The following is a 16,942-nucleotide window of genomic DNA, read 5'->3' on the forward strand; positions in this document are numbered from 1 at the left end:
ACTTTGTCTTAAAGTTATGAATGTCCTATGAATCCATCACCTCTCTTAAATGAAAAATGTTTTAATTTAAAAGAACAAGAAGTACATGAGTTTGGAATTTATCCTTGAACCTAGTTTAATTATATTGATGTGGTGACAATGCTTCTTGTTTTCTGAATGTATGCTTAAACAGTGCATATGTCTTTTGAAGTTGTTGTTTAAGAATGTTAAATATGTTGGCTCTTGAAAGAATGATGACTAGGAAATATGTTATTTGATAATCTGAAAAATCATAAAAATGATTCTTGAAGCAAGAAAAAGCAGCAAAGAACAAAGCTTGCAGAAAAAAAAAGGGGGCGAAAAAAAAATAAATAGAAAGAAAGAGAAAAAGCAAGCAGAAAAAGCCAAAAGCTCTTAAAACCAAGAGGCAAGAGCAAAAAGCCAATAACCCTTAAAACCAAAAGGCAAGGGCAAATAAAAAGGATCCCAAGGCTTTGAGCATCAGTGGATAGGAGGGCCTAAAGGAATAAAATCCTGGTCTAAGCGGCTAAACCAAGCTGTCCCTAACCATGTGCTTGTGGCGTGTAGGTGTCAAGTGAAAACTTGAGACTGAGCGGTTAAAGTCAAGGTCCAAAGCAAAAAAAAAGAGTGTGCTTAAGAACCCTGGACACCTCTAATTGGGGACTTTAGCAAAGCTGAGTCACAATCTGAAAAGGTTCACCCAATTATGTGTATGTGGCATTTATGTATCCGGTGGTAATACTGGAAAACAAAGTGCTTAAGGCCACGGCCAAGACTCATAAAATAGTTGTGTTCAAGAATCATCATACTGAACTAGGAGAGTCAATAACACTATCTGAACTCTGAGTTCCTAAAGATGCCAATCATTCTGAACTTGTAAACCCTAGTAGCTAGTTTATTATAAATAGGACATTTTACTATTGTATTTGATATCTTTGGACGCCTGGTTCTTAGATCAGAGGGCTGGCCATTCGGTCATGCCTGGACCTTTCACTTATGTATTTTCAATGGTAGAGTTTCTACACTCCATAGATTAAGGTGTGGAGCTCTGCTGTTCCTCAAAGATTAATGCAAAGTACTACTGTTTTCTATTCAATTCATCTTATTTCGCTTCTAAGATATTCATTCGCACTTCAACCTGAATGTGATGAACGTGACAATCATCATCATTCCCTATGAACGCGTACCTGCCAACCACTTCCGTTCTGCATTAGATTGAATGAGTATCTCTTAGATCTCTTAATCAGAATCTTCGTGGTATAAGCTAGATTGATGGCGGCATTCATGAGAGTCCGGAAAGTCTAAACCTTGTCCGTGGTATTCCGAGTAGGACTCTGGGATTGAATGACTGTGACGAACTCAAAACTCGCGAGTGCTGGGCGTAATGACAGACGCAAAAGGATAGTAAATTCTATTCCAGTATGATCGAGAACCTCCAAGATGATTAGCCATGCAGTGACAGCGCATCGGACCATTTTCACAGAGAGGAATAGGATGCAAGCAACGACAAGGGTGATGCCTCCAGACGATTAGCCGTGCTGTGACAGAGCATTTGGACCATTTTCCCGAGAGGATTGAAAGTAGCCAGTGGCATCGGTGACATCCTTACATAAAGCCAGCCATAGAAAGGAGTAAGCTGATTGGATGAAGACAGCAGGAAAGCAGAGGTTCAGAGGAACGATTGCATCTCCATACGCTTATCTGAAATTCTCACCAATGATTTACATAAGTATTTCTATCCTTCTTTTATTACTTATTTTCGAAAACCCCATTACTATTTTATATCTGCCTGACTGAGATTTACAAGGTGACCATAGCTTGCTTCATACCAACAATCTCCGTGGGATTCGACCCTTACTCACGTAAGGTATTACTTGGACGACCCAGTGCACTTGTTGGTTAGTTGTATCGAAGTTGTGACAAATTATGAATTAAGATTAGAGCACCAAGTCTTTGGAGCCATTATTAGAGATCACAATTTCGTGCACCATATTCCAAAGAAAAAAAATACCGGTAGAGATTTTAACTGAATATATTTGTGAATAGAACTCAAGAAATCAAAATGTGGGACTCTATTCTTATAAAGAACCAAAACTTGTCTCTTGACTATTTCAGTGGAGGCAATAAAATTGGAGAGGGTGGTTTGGTTCTGTCTACAATTAAAACTAATCCGCTATCATACACTACTAGCATTCTATCCACTTAGATTTAATTTGTTTATAAATAGATTTAGTTCCCTTTGGTTTAATCACAGTTGTTTGCATTTAAGGAGTTGTCAATCTGAAAGCAATCCAAACAAAGAATTATTCAAATTCAAAAGTACCTATTGACACTCATTATGCTTTTTAAAAGTCCCTATAGAGACGGAAGGTACTTTTTTTTGGATTAAATTTCCTTTTTTATTTTTTTGTTAGACATTTTTTTCATTTTAATTGCAATGCTAATGTTATTGTCTTTTCTTTTTTATGATGATGATTAGTATTAGTTTTAGAAAAATTTTAATATGCTATTAGTATTTATTAAATTATAATTTATGTGTGACTCTAAAGATTATTGTTATTCTGATTAGGCATAGAAGCTACACCAAGAAAGAGGAGAGCTGCTGCTACTACATAAGGCCTTTAAAGATTGTTTCTTCTACTCAATTTATAGGATTGTGCCGAATTTATATATTGAGGCAAAGTTCATTGAGACCTTACTTATCAATTTTTATTTTCTTTTATTATTATATAGTTCTTTTATAATTCTTAAAGAAATAAATACTGAAAGACTTTTTATTGTTCACAGACAATTTTTAATATCTATATTTTTGCTCATCATGTTAGGTCATCCCATTATAAATATTTGTAATTATCTAAATTATAGTGAGACTTTGCTAATTTATCTGTTTTGAAAAAAAATGTATTACAATAGAAACAATATCTGATTTGATCATAGACCTGGACAATATTCATAAAAAGCAAGAACAATAGTTAATTGGTATAGAAATGATACTATACAAAATCAAAATAAACTAAATGTATTCTCTTTTCTTTAGGTGAATTCATTTTTTCTTTCATTCATTTTTTTCTTTTTAAATATTTTTTGTAAGCATTGAAAGAATATTTAGAGCATAATCTATTAATTTTCTATTTAAGTTTATTGAATCAAGATCTCCTTTTTTAACAAAATCTTAAAAGATTCTCTAAGAATAAAGAATTGAATTTAACTGCCATCTACTTAACAAGTAATAAATTTGAGAGAAAATATTTTGGTACTATATTTTTTTAATTTAATCTTAAAACTGATATATGCCTCTTCTACTGTATATTTTTAATTTATGAATTTATTATGAATGTTGTAATATTTTATAATAGTCATTATTATTATGAATATAATGAGTTTAGATTTATTTTGACATAATTTTACATCATCAATACTTTAACTTGTATTTTCACTAAAAATTTTATTTGGTATAAATTCTATATGAAAAATATAAATTTTAACGAAAAAAATGATCAGATTTTTTCGTGCAATTGGACGGACCAAATGCTAGTAAAATAAGAAACAAGACAATGGCAAACCTCTTAGTCACCAACTTCCCCTACCTCTAATTATTCCCACACCTAATTGACAGATCCGTTGTTTGGAAGCTAAACATATTCAGTGTTTCCCTTGAGGATTATTAAAAAAAAAAAAGTATATATTCTGTGTTTTTCTCTCATTAAGAAATTTTTTTGATTATTTTCCTTCTAAAATATTCTATTGTATTTAAGAAAATACTAATTAAACAATTAAAAATCATCCAACGATCAATTATTTATCATACTAAAAAGTCAATTATCATATATCTATATATAATATATATTATTTAATTTATTTATATTTTATATTTTATATTTTATATTTTTATATATATTTTATACAAATAACTATTTTGTGTTTGTGTATATTTAATATGTTTGATCATATTACAAGTGTATGTGGTAGTTATTGAGTGACTTTTAATTGCCAAATTAGTATTTTTTATGTATCTGATCATACATATTACTAGGGGTGGCAAACGGATCTAAATCCGTCGGACCGGCCCGCGTAATCCGTCAAAAAAGGCGGGACGGGTTGGAAAATTAGGACTGCCAAATAGCAAAAGTCCGCTTAACTCGCATCGCTTAAACCGCGGATTTTGGTGGGGCGGGGCGGGCTTCCCCGCCGGGCTTAGTATTTTTTTGACAAGAGGTATTTTTACAATTTTTTTTTACCAAAACCTAACTTCTCCCAACCCAACTTACAAGAGAATGAAGATGAAAATTGAGTGTTTTATATTATGTTTATTTTGCTTTGGGAACAATATTTATAATTATGTTTTGGATGAAAACTTGGTTTATAATTATGTTTATTAGATATTTATAATTACAAAGACTTTAATGTTTGTGAATATAAAAATTATAATTTGTTTATACTTTTAGAAATTATAATAGTTATTGTTTATGCAGTCATGCTATTTGCTATGCCTCTTTGTATTGAACTTCAATCACACAAGACGTGAAACCCACATTCACCAAATAAAAATTAAAAAAGGAGCACAACTTATAAAAGACCTAATACCCGTATACACCAAGACCTTATACCTTAAGACATTAATATATGTACTTCCCCCTCTCTCTCTAATTAATGTCACAAATTTACAATCACAATCACAATCTCTATTAAGTTACAACTAACTTGGTTTCACAACAAACATATCCAATTCTCCAATAGTAATCATAAGCAACAAAGTCACTACACTCCAACAAGAGTACTCAACTTTCTTCACCAACACTCATCTCTCACTTATTGGAGATGAAAGTGAAAGCATGGTGTGCCTTTAAATCCAAGCTTCTAAATTTAAAGCCATGCAGAAAACTCATATTGTTCTTCAAGGTTAAAAGATCCAAGAAGAAATCTTTCTCTATAATAAGAGCATGTACTAGATCAAATGCTCACAAGATCAAGTACTCCGAATTCCAAAATCCCTCAAACCCAAGAAAACCAATCATGTCTTCTTTGTTGTCAGTGTTTCGTTCGTCACCAAAGAAATCGAAGGACATGGGGTTCTCACAAGAAGGCCCTAGGAGCCCCGCCTTAAACATTCTTGAAACGCCGGTTATTCCTTCGCCGCTCAGCCCAGGTTTTGTGAGTGTGCCTCCTAAGGTGGACAAAAAGGAAGGTGCAAGCCAAGATGTCGAAGATGCATGCCGGAGCTTCGAGAACTACTTGGTGGAGATGATTGTGGAAGAAGGGAAAACAAAGGATTTGATGGATGTGGAGGAGCTTCTATACTGCTGGAAGAATCTTAAGAGTCCTGTGTTCATTGATTTGGTTTGTAGATTCTATGGAGAGCTCTGCAAGGACTTGTTTTCTTCTGATAGTGAAGAATTGATGGCCTAAGGAGCCATTCTGTGACAGTAAATAGATATTAAATTTATTCTTTTCTTTTTAGTTAACTTTTCCCATGAAATGGATGCAACCATTTTATGGATAAGCTTTGTTCATGATCATGAATTACTTTTTCAAATGCGCTCTCTCATGTTTGAATAATTCCAAGTTATATGGCTTCCTCAATATGTGGATTCAACTTTATTGCTGATTTGGTTTGAAAGATTTTGTTGTGTTTGCAATTTTCGCCATAAACAGATTAAGATTAAGCATAGCTTTGAATTTGAACTTAGATAATTAATATGAAAACAAGTTAGAAAACATGGAGTGGTTAAAAATCGGGCACTTATATCAGCACTTGGTGTTTTATTGGTTACAGAAAAGCCGAGCAATATGTTCATGTTCTACCATTAATGAATTATGATCATGGAATGGATTAAAGGGAATTCATGAATGAAAGAATTTGGCGAACCATCTATTTACAGTTCATAGGGTAATGTGAATGGCACTGAGAAAATACAGCAGAAATCTGAAAACCAGGGTAACTTAAAAGATATATCAGTACTTTACTCAATGATAAATATCACAAATGTAAAGCTGGTGGATTTAGATTCTAACTGCTAGCATAAATTAGTAGCCATTGTTACCGTGGCTAACTAAGATACAACCAAAATAACTCTTGCACAAAATTTGTGTTGTTCTGTTGGCTGAATTACCGGTTAAAAGCACCATCATGTAGCTTGAACGATGTTATGCGACATAAACTCGAGACTTCACTATTGTCTGTCCAATTTTAAATCCAGGCATGATCATAAACTGAACTTTGTAGGTGGCACACTCTTTGTCGCTCTCCTTTTCTTCGTTTACAGATTCCATATGTAGGCCGGAGAAAGCACTTCCTCTGTTCACAGAAAACAAGGCTGCATTAGGATCTATTGAGTGCACGGATCCTAGTAAAACCCAAATCCATTTTGCCATTTTGGCGAATAATTGATAGAATTCTGTTCTTGGGTGCCTCCCACTCATTATGAATGCTCTGTGATCCAAGTTTCTAAAGAATGACTCTTCCATTTTCGGATGGACGACGAGAAGATATTTAGCTTGACAATATTTGGCAAAATCTGAATCCGGATTCGCCATCAGTGCATCAATAGGATCATCAAAATTCAAAACATAACCTACATCATAGGAAGACAATGCAATCCCATGAAACATTCGGAGTGCAATGTAGGCCTCAAAAGCATACTTCTTGTCGCACCTTCTAGAATAAACAACACCAGTCTCAATGGCATTTGCAGCCTTATCTAGGTCCCAACCCGAAGCTTTCATCAAACTGATCAATGGTTTTGCGAAATTATGAATGGATTGCGAAGCAGCCTTGTAAACATTCTGGAACTTATCAACACTCAAGACACTTGCTTCCCTCTTCACCACCCTCATCCTCTTGATGTTCTCAATCAGAATTTCATTCCCCATCTCCAAGCCCTGAAGCTCTCGTTGCAGCCGAAGAACCTCACAATCTTTAGCACAATTTTGAGACTTGAGCTTCCCCAAAAATGCCTCCTTGGCCTCAATTTCAGCCTGCAATTGACTAGAAAGTGCAGCATCGAACCTCGCCTTGCTGCATTGCATTTTCTTATACTGACGCCTGAACTTGCATAGCTTCTCAAGCTCAGCAACAACTTCATCATCCGCAGCTACAATCTTCTTTGGATCATAAGGAATGTGAGCTTGTTGCAGCTTAAGATATGCCAACTTGAGGGCAGAAACAGCATCAAAGATATTCTTTAAGACCTCCACACCATCATTGCCATCATGGTCTTTTGCCACAACTTTAACCGGGTGGGGATGCACTTTAAGATCATAGGTTCTAATCTCCTCACTTGTATCACTGCTGTTTCCACTCACAGGGGCATTATTACAAACAGGTTTCGTCTGTAATTGCAAGGGATTGAGATTTGGGGCTTCGGAGGAGAATACCCCAATAGATTTCAGTTTACAAACTTTGGTGGCGAACTTTCCTATGATTTCTGTGATAGTGTTGGTGCTTTCCATCCCAAGAGACCAAGAAAATTGAAAAAGATCAAAACTTTGAGACTCACTCAACTCAACTCAACACAAATGGATCTAACAGTGATTCCTTTTTGCTTTTTTCCTCCAACAACAAACAACTTTGCTCAAAGTCAAAATCTTTGAAACTAAAGAATAAAACTCAATGAATTTGGTGAAGTGGGTTCTGTTAGCCACATTGCACAAAAAAATCCAATAACCCAAACAAGAACCAGTAGTTCAAATAAAGTTTCACACTTCAGAAAACTAAGCAAAAATTTTACATAAAAATGAAGGAATATGAAGATGCTACACATACCCTATATGAGGTTCAACACAAAGGACAATAGTGTGGCGAAAAATCTCACCAGAGTGAAAGTGTTGCAGTGAGTGAATGTTACAAACAAAAGAGCGTTGACTGTTGTGTTGATCAGTGTTGACTGTTGAGACTGAGTGCTGTTTTTTGTGTTTGGCTTTGCCACCCTTTTCTGTGTGTCTGGCAGTTTGAAACTTCATGAGTGAATGAATGAGTGCGTTTTTTCATGGAAAGAATTAATTATTTGTCATTAATTACTATTTAATGCTAAGTTTGAATTTCATGCCCTCTTTGACTGTACTTGTTAATGGTGTACCGGTAATCTATGATTGTAATTATTCATTTTATTTTTTATTAAAAGTATTTGTTGAGGTATTTAATGTACATTTTGTTTTTTTTTTTTAAAGGAAAACTTCAATAATTTGAATTTTTAATAATTTTGTAGCTTATTTATCAAAGAAATTTTACAAGTTACTCCTCTAAGTAATTTTAATAAGTATTCCTAAAAAAATAAGTATTTCTAAAAAAAAAGTTAAATATTACTTGTACTGCAACAATCTTTTATGTACATCTTCTTAGTACACTTCTAAACAAATTAAAATAAAATCTTATGCTGAGTTGTCCACAATTAAAAATTTAAGAGTATATGATTGAATATTCTAGATTATTCAATTATTTTCTTATATTTTCAAAACGAATCTAATAGTGAAAATGGGATAATTTCTTTTACGGGTGTTTAATTAATATATATTCTAAAGATATATATCAAGATTATTATATTAATTAAAAAATTTTAATTTTATTTTAATGAATACACAATAAATACATTAAAAATATAATATTTAATATTTTTTATAACAAATTTTTTAATTAGGACATATTAATTAAACTCTTATTTATTAATGTTCTAAAATACTCTATATTTGAGTGAAAAGAGTAGAGCGAAATTCAAATGAGACTTCATTCGATCACTAATTTAACACCCTAAAGTGTGTGGCAAATTAAAAGCAGAGCCGAAATGGTTATCTGAAACTGAAAGTGTATCTTTCAGCTCATTCAAAAAAACTGAAAAAGAGATTTTCTCAGTAAAAGTACCCTGAGAACACACATGCGTAGTTGGATTTGAGAAAAACAATGAAAATTATTAAGAAATAATGTGGCACGCGATGTTCTTTTTAATATTTCATATTTGGCTTCATTCAAATTCAGGGATTCGAATTTGGTAGTGTTCCCCATGCAATGCAATCATACATTACAATACAATCGTAGCTAAAATGTCTCGGAACTTATCACACCCTTTCATCATCTACCCTACCTCCAAACAAATATTTATGTATATTTTAAGGTGGCTAATCACAGAAAAATCTTTTAAAGTTATCCAGCTTGGGGGCAAAAGGCGCTCCCACGGTTAACAATTGTGAAAAATATTTATGATATTATTTTAAGGTTTAATTATTCTGTTGCTGCCTATAGTTTCGCAAAATTTTCAATTAGGTTCCTATATTTTTTTTTCTTTTTAATTGAGTCCCTGCATCAAAAAAATTTTTTTTTGGTCCCTACACTTTTTTTTCATTTTATTTAGGTCCTTATACCAATTCTTTTTATTAGTTGGATCCCTATAAAATTAAGTCAATTACTACTAAGAGGGACTTAATTGAAAAAAAAATTAGTGTAAGGACCCAATTAAAAAGAAAAAAAGTATAGAAACCTAATTAAAAATTTCACGAAACTATAGAGACTAAAAGAATAATTAAACCTTATTTTAATAAATACTTGAAGTATATAATAGACATTCTGACAATAGATATAGGTTCAATAGTTGGACTCTATTACATTATGGTTCAATAAAAAAACAATTCGGTTGTAATATAAAAGAAAAAAAAGTAATTGATTTAGCTTAATTCAAATAAACTAATTTGTTCCATTCAAATCACTACAACACTTTCGACAGTTAGCGGTGGTTTTAGAATAATATTGTGGCATTTTTTTACTGCTATAAAATAAGTGCGAACAAACAGTTAGTGACAACTTTTTTTAACCACAGAAATAACTGCCACAAAATCAATATTCGGTTTTGCGGCGGTTTTACCTGCTGTCATAGTTGGTAATAAAAATGTGTTTCATTTTAGCTGTAGCATGTAGATAAAAATAGCATATGTTTTGCGGCAATTTTTAACCGCCGTCAAATTCATTTTTTCAGTTTTCTTTTTATTATTTTACCTCTTTTATTTTGTCTTTTTTTTAAGTGCATCATTTCTTATAAATTAAAATGAGCTACTGTCAGAAAAATAAACATTAAACACTAAAAAAAATTAAATTCAATAGTATCTATTTCAGTTTACTCAAACTCATTATTTTTGTTGCAGGTTAAGATTGCCAAAAGAAGATGGTCTTGCGAGCGATGAAGTCGGTGTACTCCCCAAACACTCCAACTCTGCAATAATGCAGGTGGCAAATTGTCTCCTTGCTGTCGGCTTAGATATCTCAAAAGACTTTCTATCGTCTGTCTCTTCACCTTCTCTTGTGCTGCCTCAACCTTTAATTCTGCAATCGTCCTCTGATACTCTTCAATTTGCACACCAGAATCCAACTGTTGTACAGTACTGTTACCAAAAACTTGGGTGGGACATGGTTAAACACCTAAGGCATGAACTCATCCTGGGTGCTCCTTTCCAAGAATTTGTACAAGCAAATCATTTTGTGAAAGCTGCTTGGAGGATTCATCTTAGCTCTCAATATTCGCAATTGCTTCCTACAGATATACCAGAATTTGGGTTATAATGATTTAAAATTAGCATGACAAATATAATAAGAGAAGTAAAAAATATTGTAACATTACTTACACCAACAACACGCGCATCGGTATGGATATACGAGCTATTTTTTTCTTATGAACCGCGGTCCACAACTCTCTTCTACTAATGGGCTTTCCTCGTACTTTTTTCCTATAACATTGATGTTGACACAATCATATAAAAAACAACACTATATTTAGGAAAGTAAAGCAAAATCTTAGAGCAAATAATTATTTATTACCTCTTCTTCTTTTCATATTGCCAATGTTTTGGAGCCTCTAGTATGTGTGTAAATTTACTTCGAACGATTTAAAGCATTTTTTTACCATTTTCTATGAACAAATAACGAAACAAATACAAATGAGACTCGGATGAATATTATAAAATTTAAGGACGAATGTTACATGGTGCCAGGTTCCAATGGAAAGTACGCATCATTCAAAAGAAATGAAGTTTCTTGCATGTTGTCTCATGTTTCAGACAAGACGTTTTGGGGCATACAACGTCAATGGGTACAAGTTTAGAACTATCACGTAGGAAAACGGGCTGAAAATCCAAAATAGTGGAGTTTATGTCTTTTCTAGTACAAGAAGTTATGCAAGCATGCGTGACAATAGAGTGATTATTGGTAGTGTTCCATATTAAGAAAAAGTTGTGGACATAATTGAATTGAATTATAGTTGTAATTTCACAGTGGTATTATTCAAATGTATTTAGGCTAATACAACTACCAGCAGAGGCACCAAACAAGACCATTTGAACCTTACCAGCGTTAATTTCTCTCGTCCGATACACACCGGTGATCGAGAAGACGATGAACCGTACATATTGGCATCAGAAGCTCATCTTGTATACTATGTGAATGATGAAGTAGATAAGGAATGGAGTGTAGTGGTTCATATGAAACCATGAGACTTGTATGACATGGGAGAAGAGAATGAAGAAGCTGAAGCTGGTTTTTCTCCACAGCTAGGGTTAAACATGTCAGCGGCAGATGACATTGGAGATTTACGGTTGACAATGGATGATGATATAGAAGACCCCACAGACAATGCTTCTGAGAATTTCGATGATGTTTCATAATAGAAATATGAAAAAAGTGAATGTCATTAAATAGGATCTTTGTGTGATTAATAAGTTTAATAATCTTAATGATGTACGTAGTTTGCTGGTTACAATAAGATCTGAATTTTCGTATTTCAATTAAGTTTGGATATAATTGTTGGTTTTAATGAATAAAAGTAGTTTCCTGTTTCTTTCAACATTTTTTTAGTAAATGTTAGTATCTAATAAAATATTAATGTCGTTATTGTTGTTATTGTTGTTCTTAATGTCGCGATGATGACAATCATGATATCTAATAATTATTATCAATTTTAATATATTGTTATGACTAAGAAATATTAGTAAACACAAAATGATGGTATAACAGGACAAATGAAAACAGAAGACTTTTCATCATGCTGTGCAAGTACAACATTCGCTAAAGAAATGACTATGGCCTCTCCATTCTCGTCAGTGCAATATGCAATTTCTGTTGCTAGAGACATATGATTTCGTAAAGTGAATGTTAGGTGTTGGTTGGAGGCTATATCAGGACGATCTTGTTCTAACCAATACTTGGAAATGGCAAACGAATCTACTATGCAGGTTTATTCCTTAGGCATACCCTTCAAAACTTATGTTAAACTATATTTGAATAATATATATTTTAAGTTAATATATGCTAACAAATTTGCTGCAATCATATTTGTTACGTTAACATTCATATTTTTAAGAACTTCATGAATGGGAATCAATGTATGAGGAGAAATTTGTTTATGTTTTTGAGACATTTGCATCTGGGAATAGCTCTAAAGACATACTTGTTGAATTTTAGAATGTGCATTTTACTTCTCTCTTTCTCTGTTCCTCTCTCATCTGATTCGAAGGGGAGTTGTGATTTTAAAGGTAATCAATTAATAATGTTGAGTACGTGGTACTCTATTATGCATAACTTGCTAAAAAATGTTATTTTATGGTGCTTTTTTATTTTATTTCTTTTGTACTATATTTTATACTCTTTTATGATTGATTTTTATGTGTATTTTTTTCTTGATTTTATTTGAGTTGTTGTGGCTTTTTTATTATTTGAATTGTTATCTACTAATTTGTCTAATTCTCCATATTTTGATGTTTGCAAGGGCCGACGAAGGGGGGAAAACGAAAGGCGTTTTTTGGTCCCCTTCGCTGGGGGGTGCTTGTGTGGGGGGTGTGCCACGACGAAACAAGGGAATGAAAGGCCGCTTTGCGTTGAATGCTCTTGACCCTCCCCACAATGATGGCTTTGTTGTCTTGGGGAGCGTTGAAGCTTGCTTCTTCTCCAGAGTTTTCTTGGTCATCAATACGACCTGTCCTTAATAGAACCGATCTTCTTCTCGGAATTTTGTACTTTTGTCGGATCCTTCCTATCTCCTGATCGAGCTTGTGTAGGTAGATGTTGCCTGATAGGGCCGGGTGAAATTACTTTTTTTTTATGTGTATTCTTATCTAAATATCAAAGGAGTTATCCAATTTCCTATTATGAAATGTTCTTTATTTGAGTCTTCAATTATATTATGAAATGTTTCTTTATTTGAGTCTTCAATTATTTTAAGTTTATAGCTTTGAATTTTGATACAAAACTTGTGATAATCTTATAATTCATTTGTGGTGGGATAATGCATACAATACAATGAGAGATAGATATAAAATTAGAGACAATATATGTTTATCTGTTAATCATGTTCAGAATTCAAATCAAAGTTACTAATTCATGCTTTGTATGTGATTGTAAATCTTGGGTGTGAAATAAAGTGATTAATCGTTTAATTTTGCTTTAATTTCAGTTGCATGACCTCTTCTTTTAGCTTGTGTAGTTTGTAATTTTGCACATAACATAGACCACTGAATTATAATGAAATGAGATTTGGTTTTATTTATATTGGAGGTCCTTTTATTCACATGAGGGGTGAGGGTTTAAGACCAATAAATCGTATTTTTAAAGAGATGTAGACTTATAATACATCTTTTTCTATCTTATTGTTCTTTGATGATGACAAAATTTTAATTTGGTTATTAGAACTAGCTTTCTGAAAAATTAAGAGCATGCAGTATGCATTTTGGCATAGTATCATATGATGTATGCTGTTATGTTAGCATTTCTTTGTTTTAATTTATGGTCTGTTCAAATGTAAGTAAGGTAGATGAAAATTATGAATGTATATAATAACATGTTGTGTTTGATTTCATTTTACATCTTCAAAAGCCCTTTTATATGTTTCAAAAGTTACTTTTTGTGAAGTGAAATTCAAGATATATACGATTTATTTTTAGCGAAAGAATTTTTTGCACAAAGACTCACTATTGTTCCTAAATTAGTACCCATTCCCATTTTATCCTTAAATTGCACAATATTCTTTTAATTAGTCCTCATGTCTAAAAGTAATTTGACTTTATCTCCCAAATAACAAAAACAATTCTCCAAAACTTACTTTAAACATATTTAAACAAAACAAAATCCTTTGAAATGGACTTTGGTTTCCTTCTAATTTAACGTTATTTTCTTTCTTGTGTAATATACAATGTATGTATCGAGCTTAATTATGAGAGCTTATAATTTCANTTGTAATCTTGTTCCCATTTAATTTTTCTGTTAGTTTGATATTTATTTTATATTGTATATCTCTAATGATATTTTTAGTTGTTACTAACGAGTTTATTAGGAAACATGATATGATAAAAATAAGCTAACATACGCAATTTTGTTAGTACGAAAGGATCATATGTAGTAAATATTATCAAGTCTAGAGTTTTATAGGGTTATTAGAAAGTGACACATGATGACTGGCAGTGATACGAACCTACTAGAAATTGGATCATTACAATATATGAGTCAACAGTTATGGATATTATAGTTCATCACTTCACACGAGACTTTTTCTTTTGTCTCGTCCTTAGGCACGAGACTTTTCTTTTTGTCTCGTCACTTGGCACGAGATATTTTTTGTTTTTGCTCCTGTGCAGTAGAAACAGAAATGGAGTAGAAAAGAGAAGAAGATTACACCCAGATATATCCTGGTTCAGCTGCTAAGTGCAGTGCAGCCTACATCTAGTCTCCATCACAAACATGATGGAATTTCACTATAATCAATCTGATTACAAACTGTAAAGTGCTAACCCAACTTACAAGGGGATTCCCACAGAATCATGAAACACAACATAGATGAACAAAGGAACTCTAAGACATCTATGGCTTTTTCTTTTAATTTTTCACTCTCTGCCTTTTTCCGCTCTATGACTTTTTCATACAAACCTCACTGTTTGCCTTTTTCCATGAGACTCAAGACATGACAAAATTAAACAGAAAAATACAAAACATAATACATTGAAGGAGAAGAAAATCTGTAAGCTTAGGTAGCTCTTAGAATCCTGTGCCTTGCACTCTCACTGCTTACTTCTAACTCCTTACTCGAAACAGTGGCTGTTCTCTCTTTTTAAAGAAGAGGAAAGCCTCCACACTTGAAGCCAACACCTAAACCAACTTCTTCCTCCTTCAACAAACAGAACTGGTTCGGCCACATAGAGAGAGAAGAGATAACCATGCAAAACCCAACATGTAATTACCTCTGGTCCTTTCTTGATCATCACCTTCATCAATCCGAGCTCTCCATCCTTGGCTTGCTCTCCAAGATGGATTTCTGGCCCTTGATGCTTCATGATGATAATGACTTCATCTGCTTCAATCTCTGCCTCAACCATCACTTCGCCACTCTAGCTACTTCCTGTGGTGGTTGAGCAGAATCAAAGACAAGCCATCCTTCAAGAATCTCCCTTGCTGACCGAATCTTCTCCTTCCTTTTTGAGCATGAAGAGCTCAAGATTACCTCACCAAATTTAACTACATTTGGTGAAAATCTCAGCCACAACTCATTTTTATTTTAGTATATTTTCTTGCCATCATTAGCTTGATGGTCTTGATGCATGCAACTTCTTCCTTTTCTTGGTTGATGAGCATAGCGTCCATAGCTTCCTGGACAAGGACCGAAGAAAGAAGAAAGAGATGAGAGAGAATAAACAACTTAGAAGAAAAGTAATTCAATGTGATAAACCACTTTGTTGGTAAAAGTTGCTTTTACTTCCCTAGCTTAGAGTGGCGTGTATCATTATGGCCATCAATCAATTCAGCTGAAACTTTTCTCTCTCATAGTTCCCATGCATTAATTGACAATGTAATAGATTTTGAAATCCATCACATGGTGAAATACTTGGATCCGTTGGAAGCATTTTGCTTTCATTTTATCTTGGTTTCGGACCAAGTTTGGAAACATTCATCAATAATAAGATTTGGGCTTTGTAGCATTGAAATTAAAACTGGCCCAAACTAGTTAACATTTGCTTTCCTGATGAATTTTGTTTCGGATCAAGCAGGGAACTAATAGGAAAGCTTTCTTTGGGTTTATAATAACAAAATTTATCTTGGCCCAACTGATAAAACCTTTTCAGCCAACAATCACAAAACAAGAATTACATAGGGCTGAATTTTAATTTATTGGGCTTGGGATCTTTCTTTTTTATTTCATCCCAATTATAAAACCTGCAACACAAAATTATTAATTAACATATGTTAGATGAAAATCAAATTAATATTTTTGTAATCAAATGTTTAATAATGTTTAGTCATTACAAATATTAATTTAGAGTTTTTCAAACTCATCAATCTCCCCCTTGATGACAAACATTATTATTAAAATTGAAATGGAAAGAAATTTAAAGATTGAGTAAAGAATACTCCCTTTGAATTTGAATTTCTCCCCCTTTCTAAATGTCACATGGCTCCCCCTTGATGTATGCTTGTTTTACCAAGGGAAGCACTGCCTATAACATTTTAATCAAGCTTAAAAAAATGTTATTTAGCATGTTATATGATGCTAAATGCTTGATTTATGAGCAGTTTTAATTGATAGTCAAAACTCATTTGATATCATAAACTGATTTTCTGCTCAAACATTTTCATACATCAAAACAGTATCCAAATATTTTTCAAACATTTTCCTGTTAGGATATCAGAGCAAACAAAATGATGGAAAAATATTTGAAGTACACATGATCAAAATAAGGCAGTTTTTATACTTTATATAATTTAAAGGAACTGCCAAAAATAAGTTTTCAATCCAACAAGTTTATCAATGATGAATCAACAGCCAGACATCAAAATAAATCAAACATCATCATAAATCAAATGCCATATGCAGTTCAAGTAGCAGTGACCATGGTAAAACAAATGCAATAACACATGCATTCTTTGAACAAGGGTGATCATGAATTTTCAATTTGAAAATTTCATCCCCTGTTCTTATCCCCTGTTCCA

The 16,942-nt window shown here is 33.0% G+C and overlaps 2 protein-coding genes across 2 annotated transcripts; one reads left to right on the top strand and one right to left on the bottom strand.

Moving 5' to 3' along the window:
* LOC107608240 (transcription repressor OFP17) lies at positions 4,637 to 5,613 on the top strand. Its single transcript, XM_016310090.2, has one exon. The coding sequence runs from the start codon at positions 4,819 to 4,821 to the stop codon at positions 5,404 to 5,406; it is 588 nt and encodes a 195-aa protein (XP_016165576.1). The 5' UTR covers positions 4,637 to 4,818; the 3' UTR covers positions 5,407 to 5,613.
* On the bottom strand, positions 6,145 to 7,449 carry LOC107606865. Its single transcript, XM_016308875.1, has one exon. The coding sequence runs from the start codon at positions 7,447 to 7,449 to the stop codon at positions 6,145 to 6,147; it is 1,305 nt and encodes a 434-aa protein (XP_016164361.1).

Source organism: Arachis ipaensis, chromosome B07 (assembly GCF_000816755.2).
Source record: "Arachis ipaensis cultivar K30076 chromosome B07, Araip1.1, whole genome shotgun sequence".
In the NCBI taxonomy this organism is placed as follows: domain Eukaryota; kingdom Viridiplantae; phylum Streptophyta; class Magnoliopsida; order Fabales; family Fabaceae; genus Arachis; species Arachis ipaensis.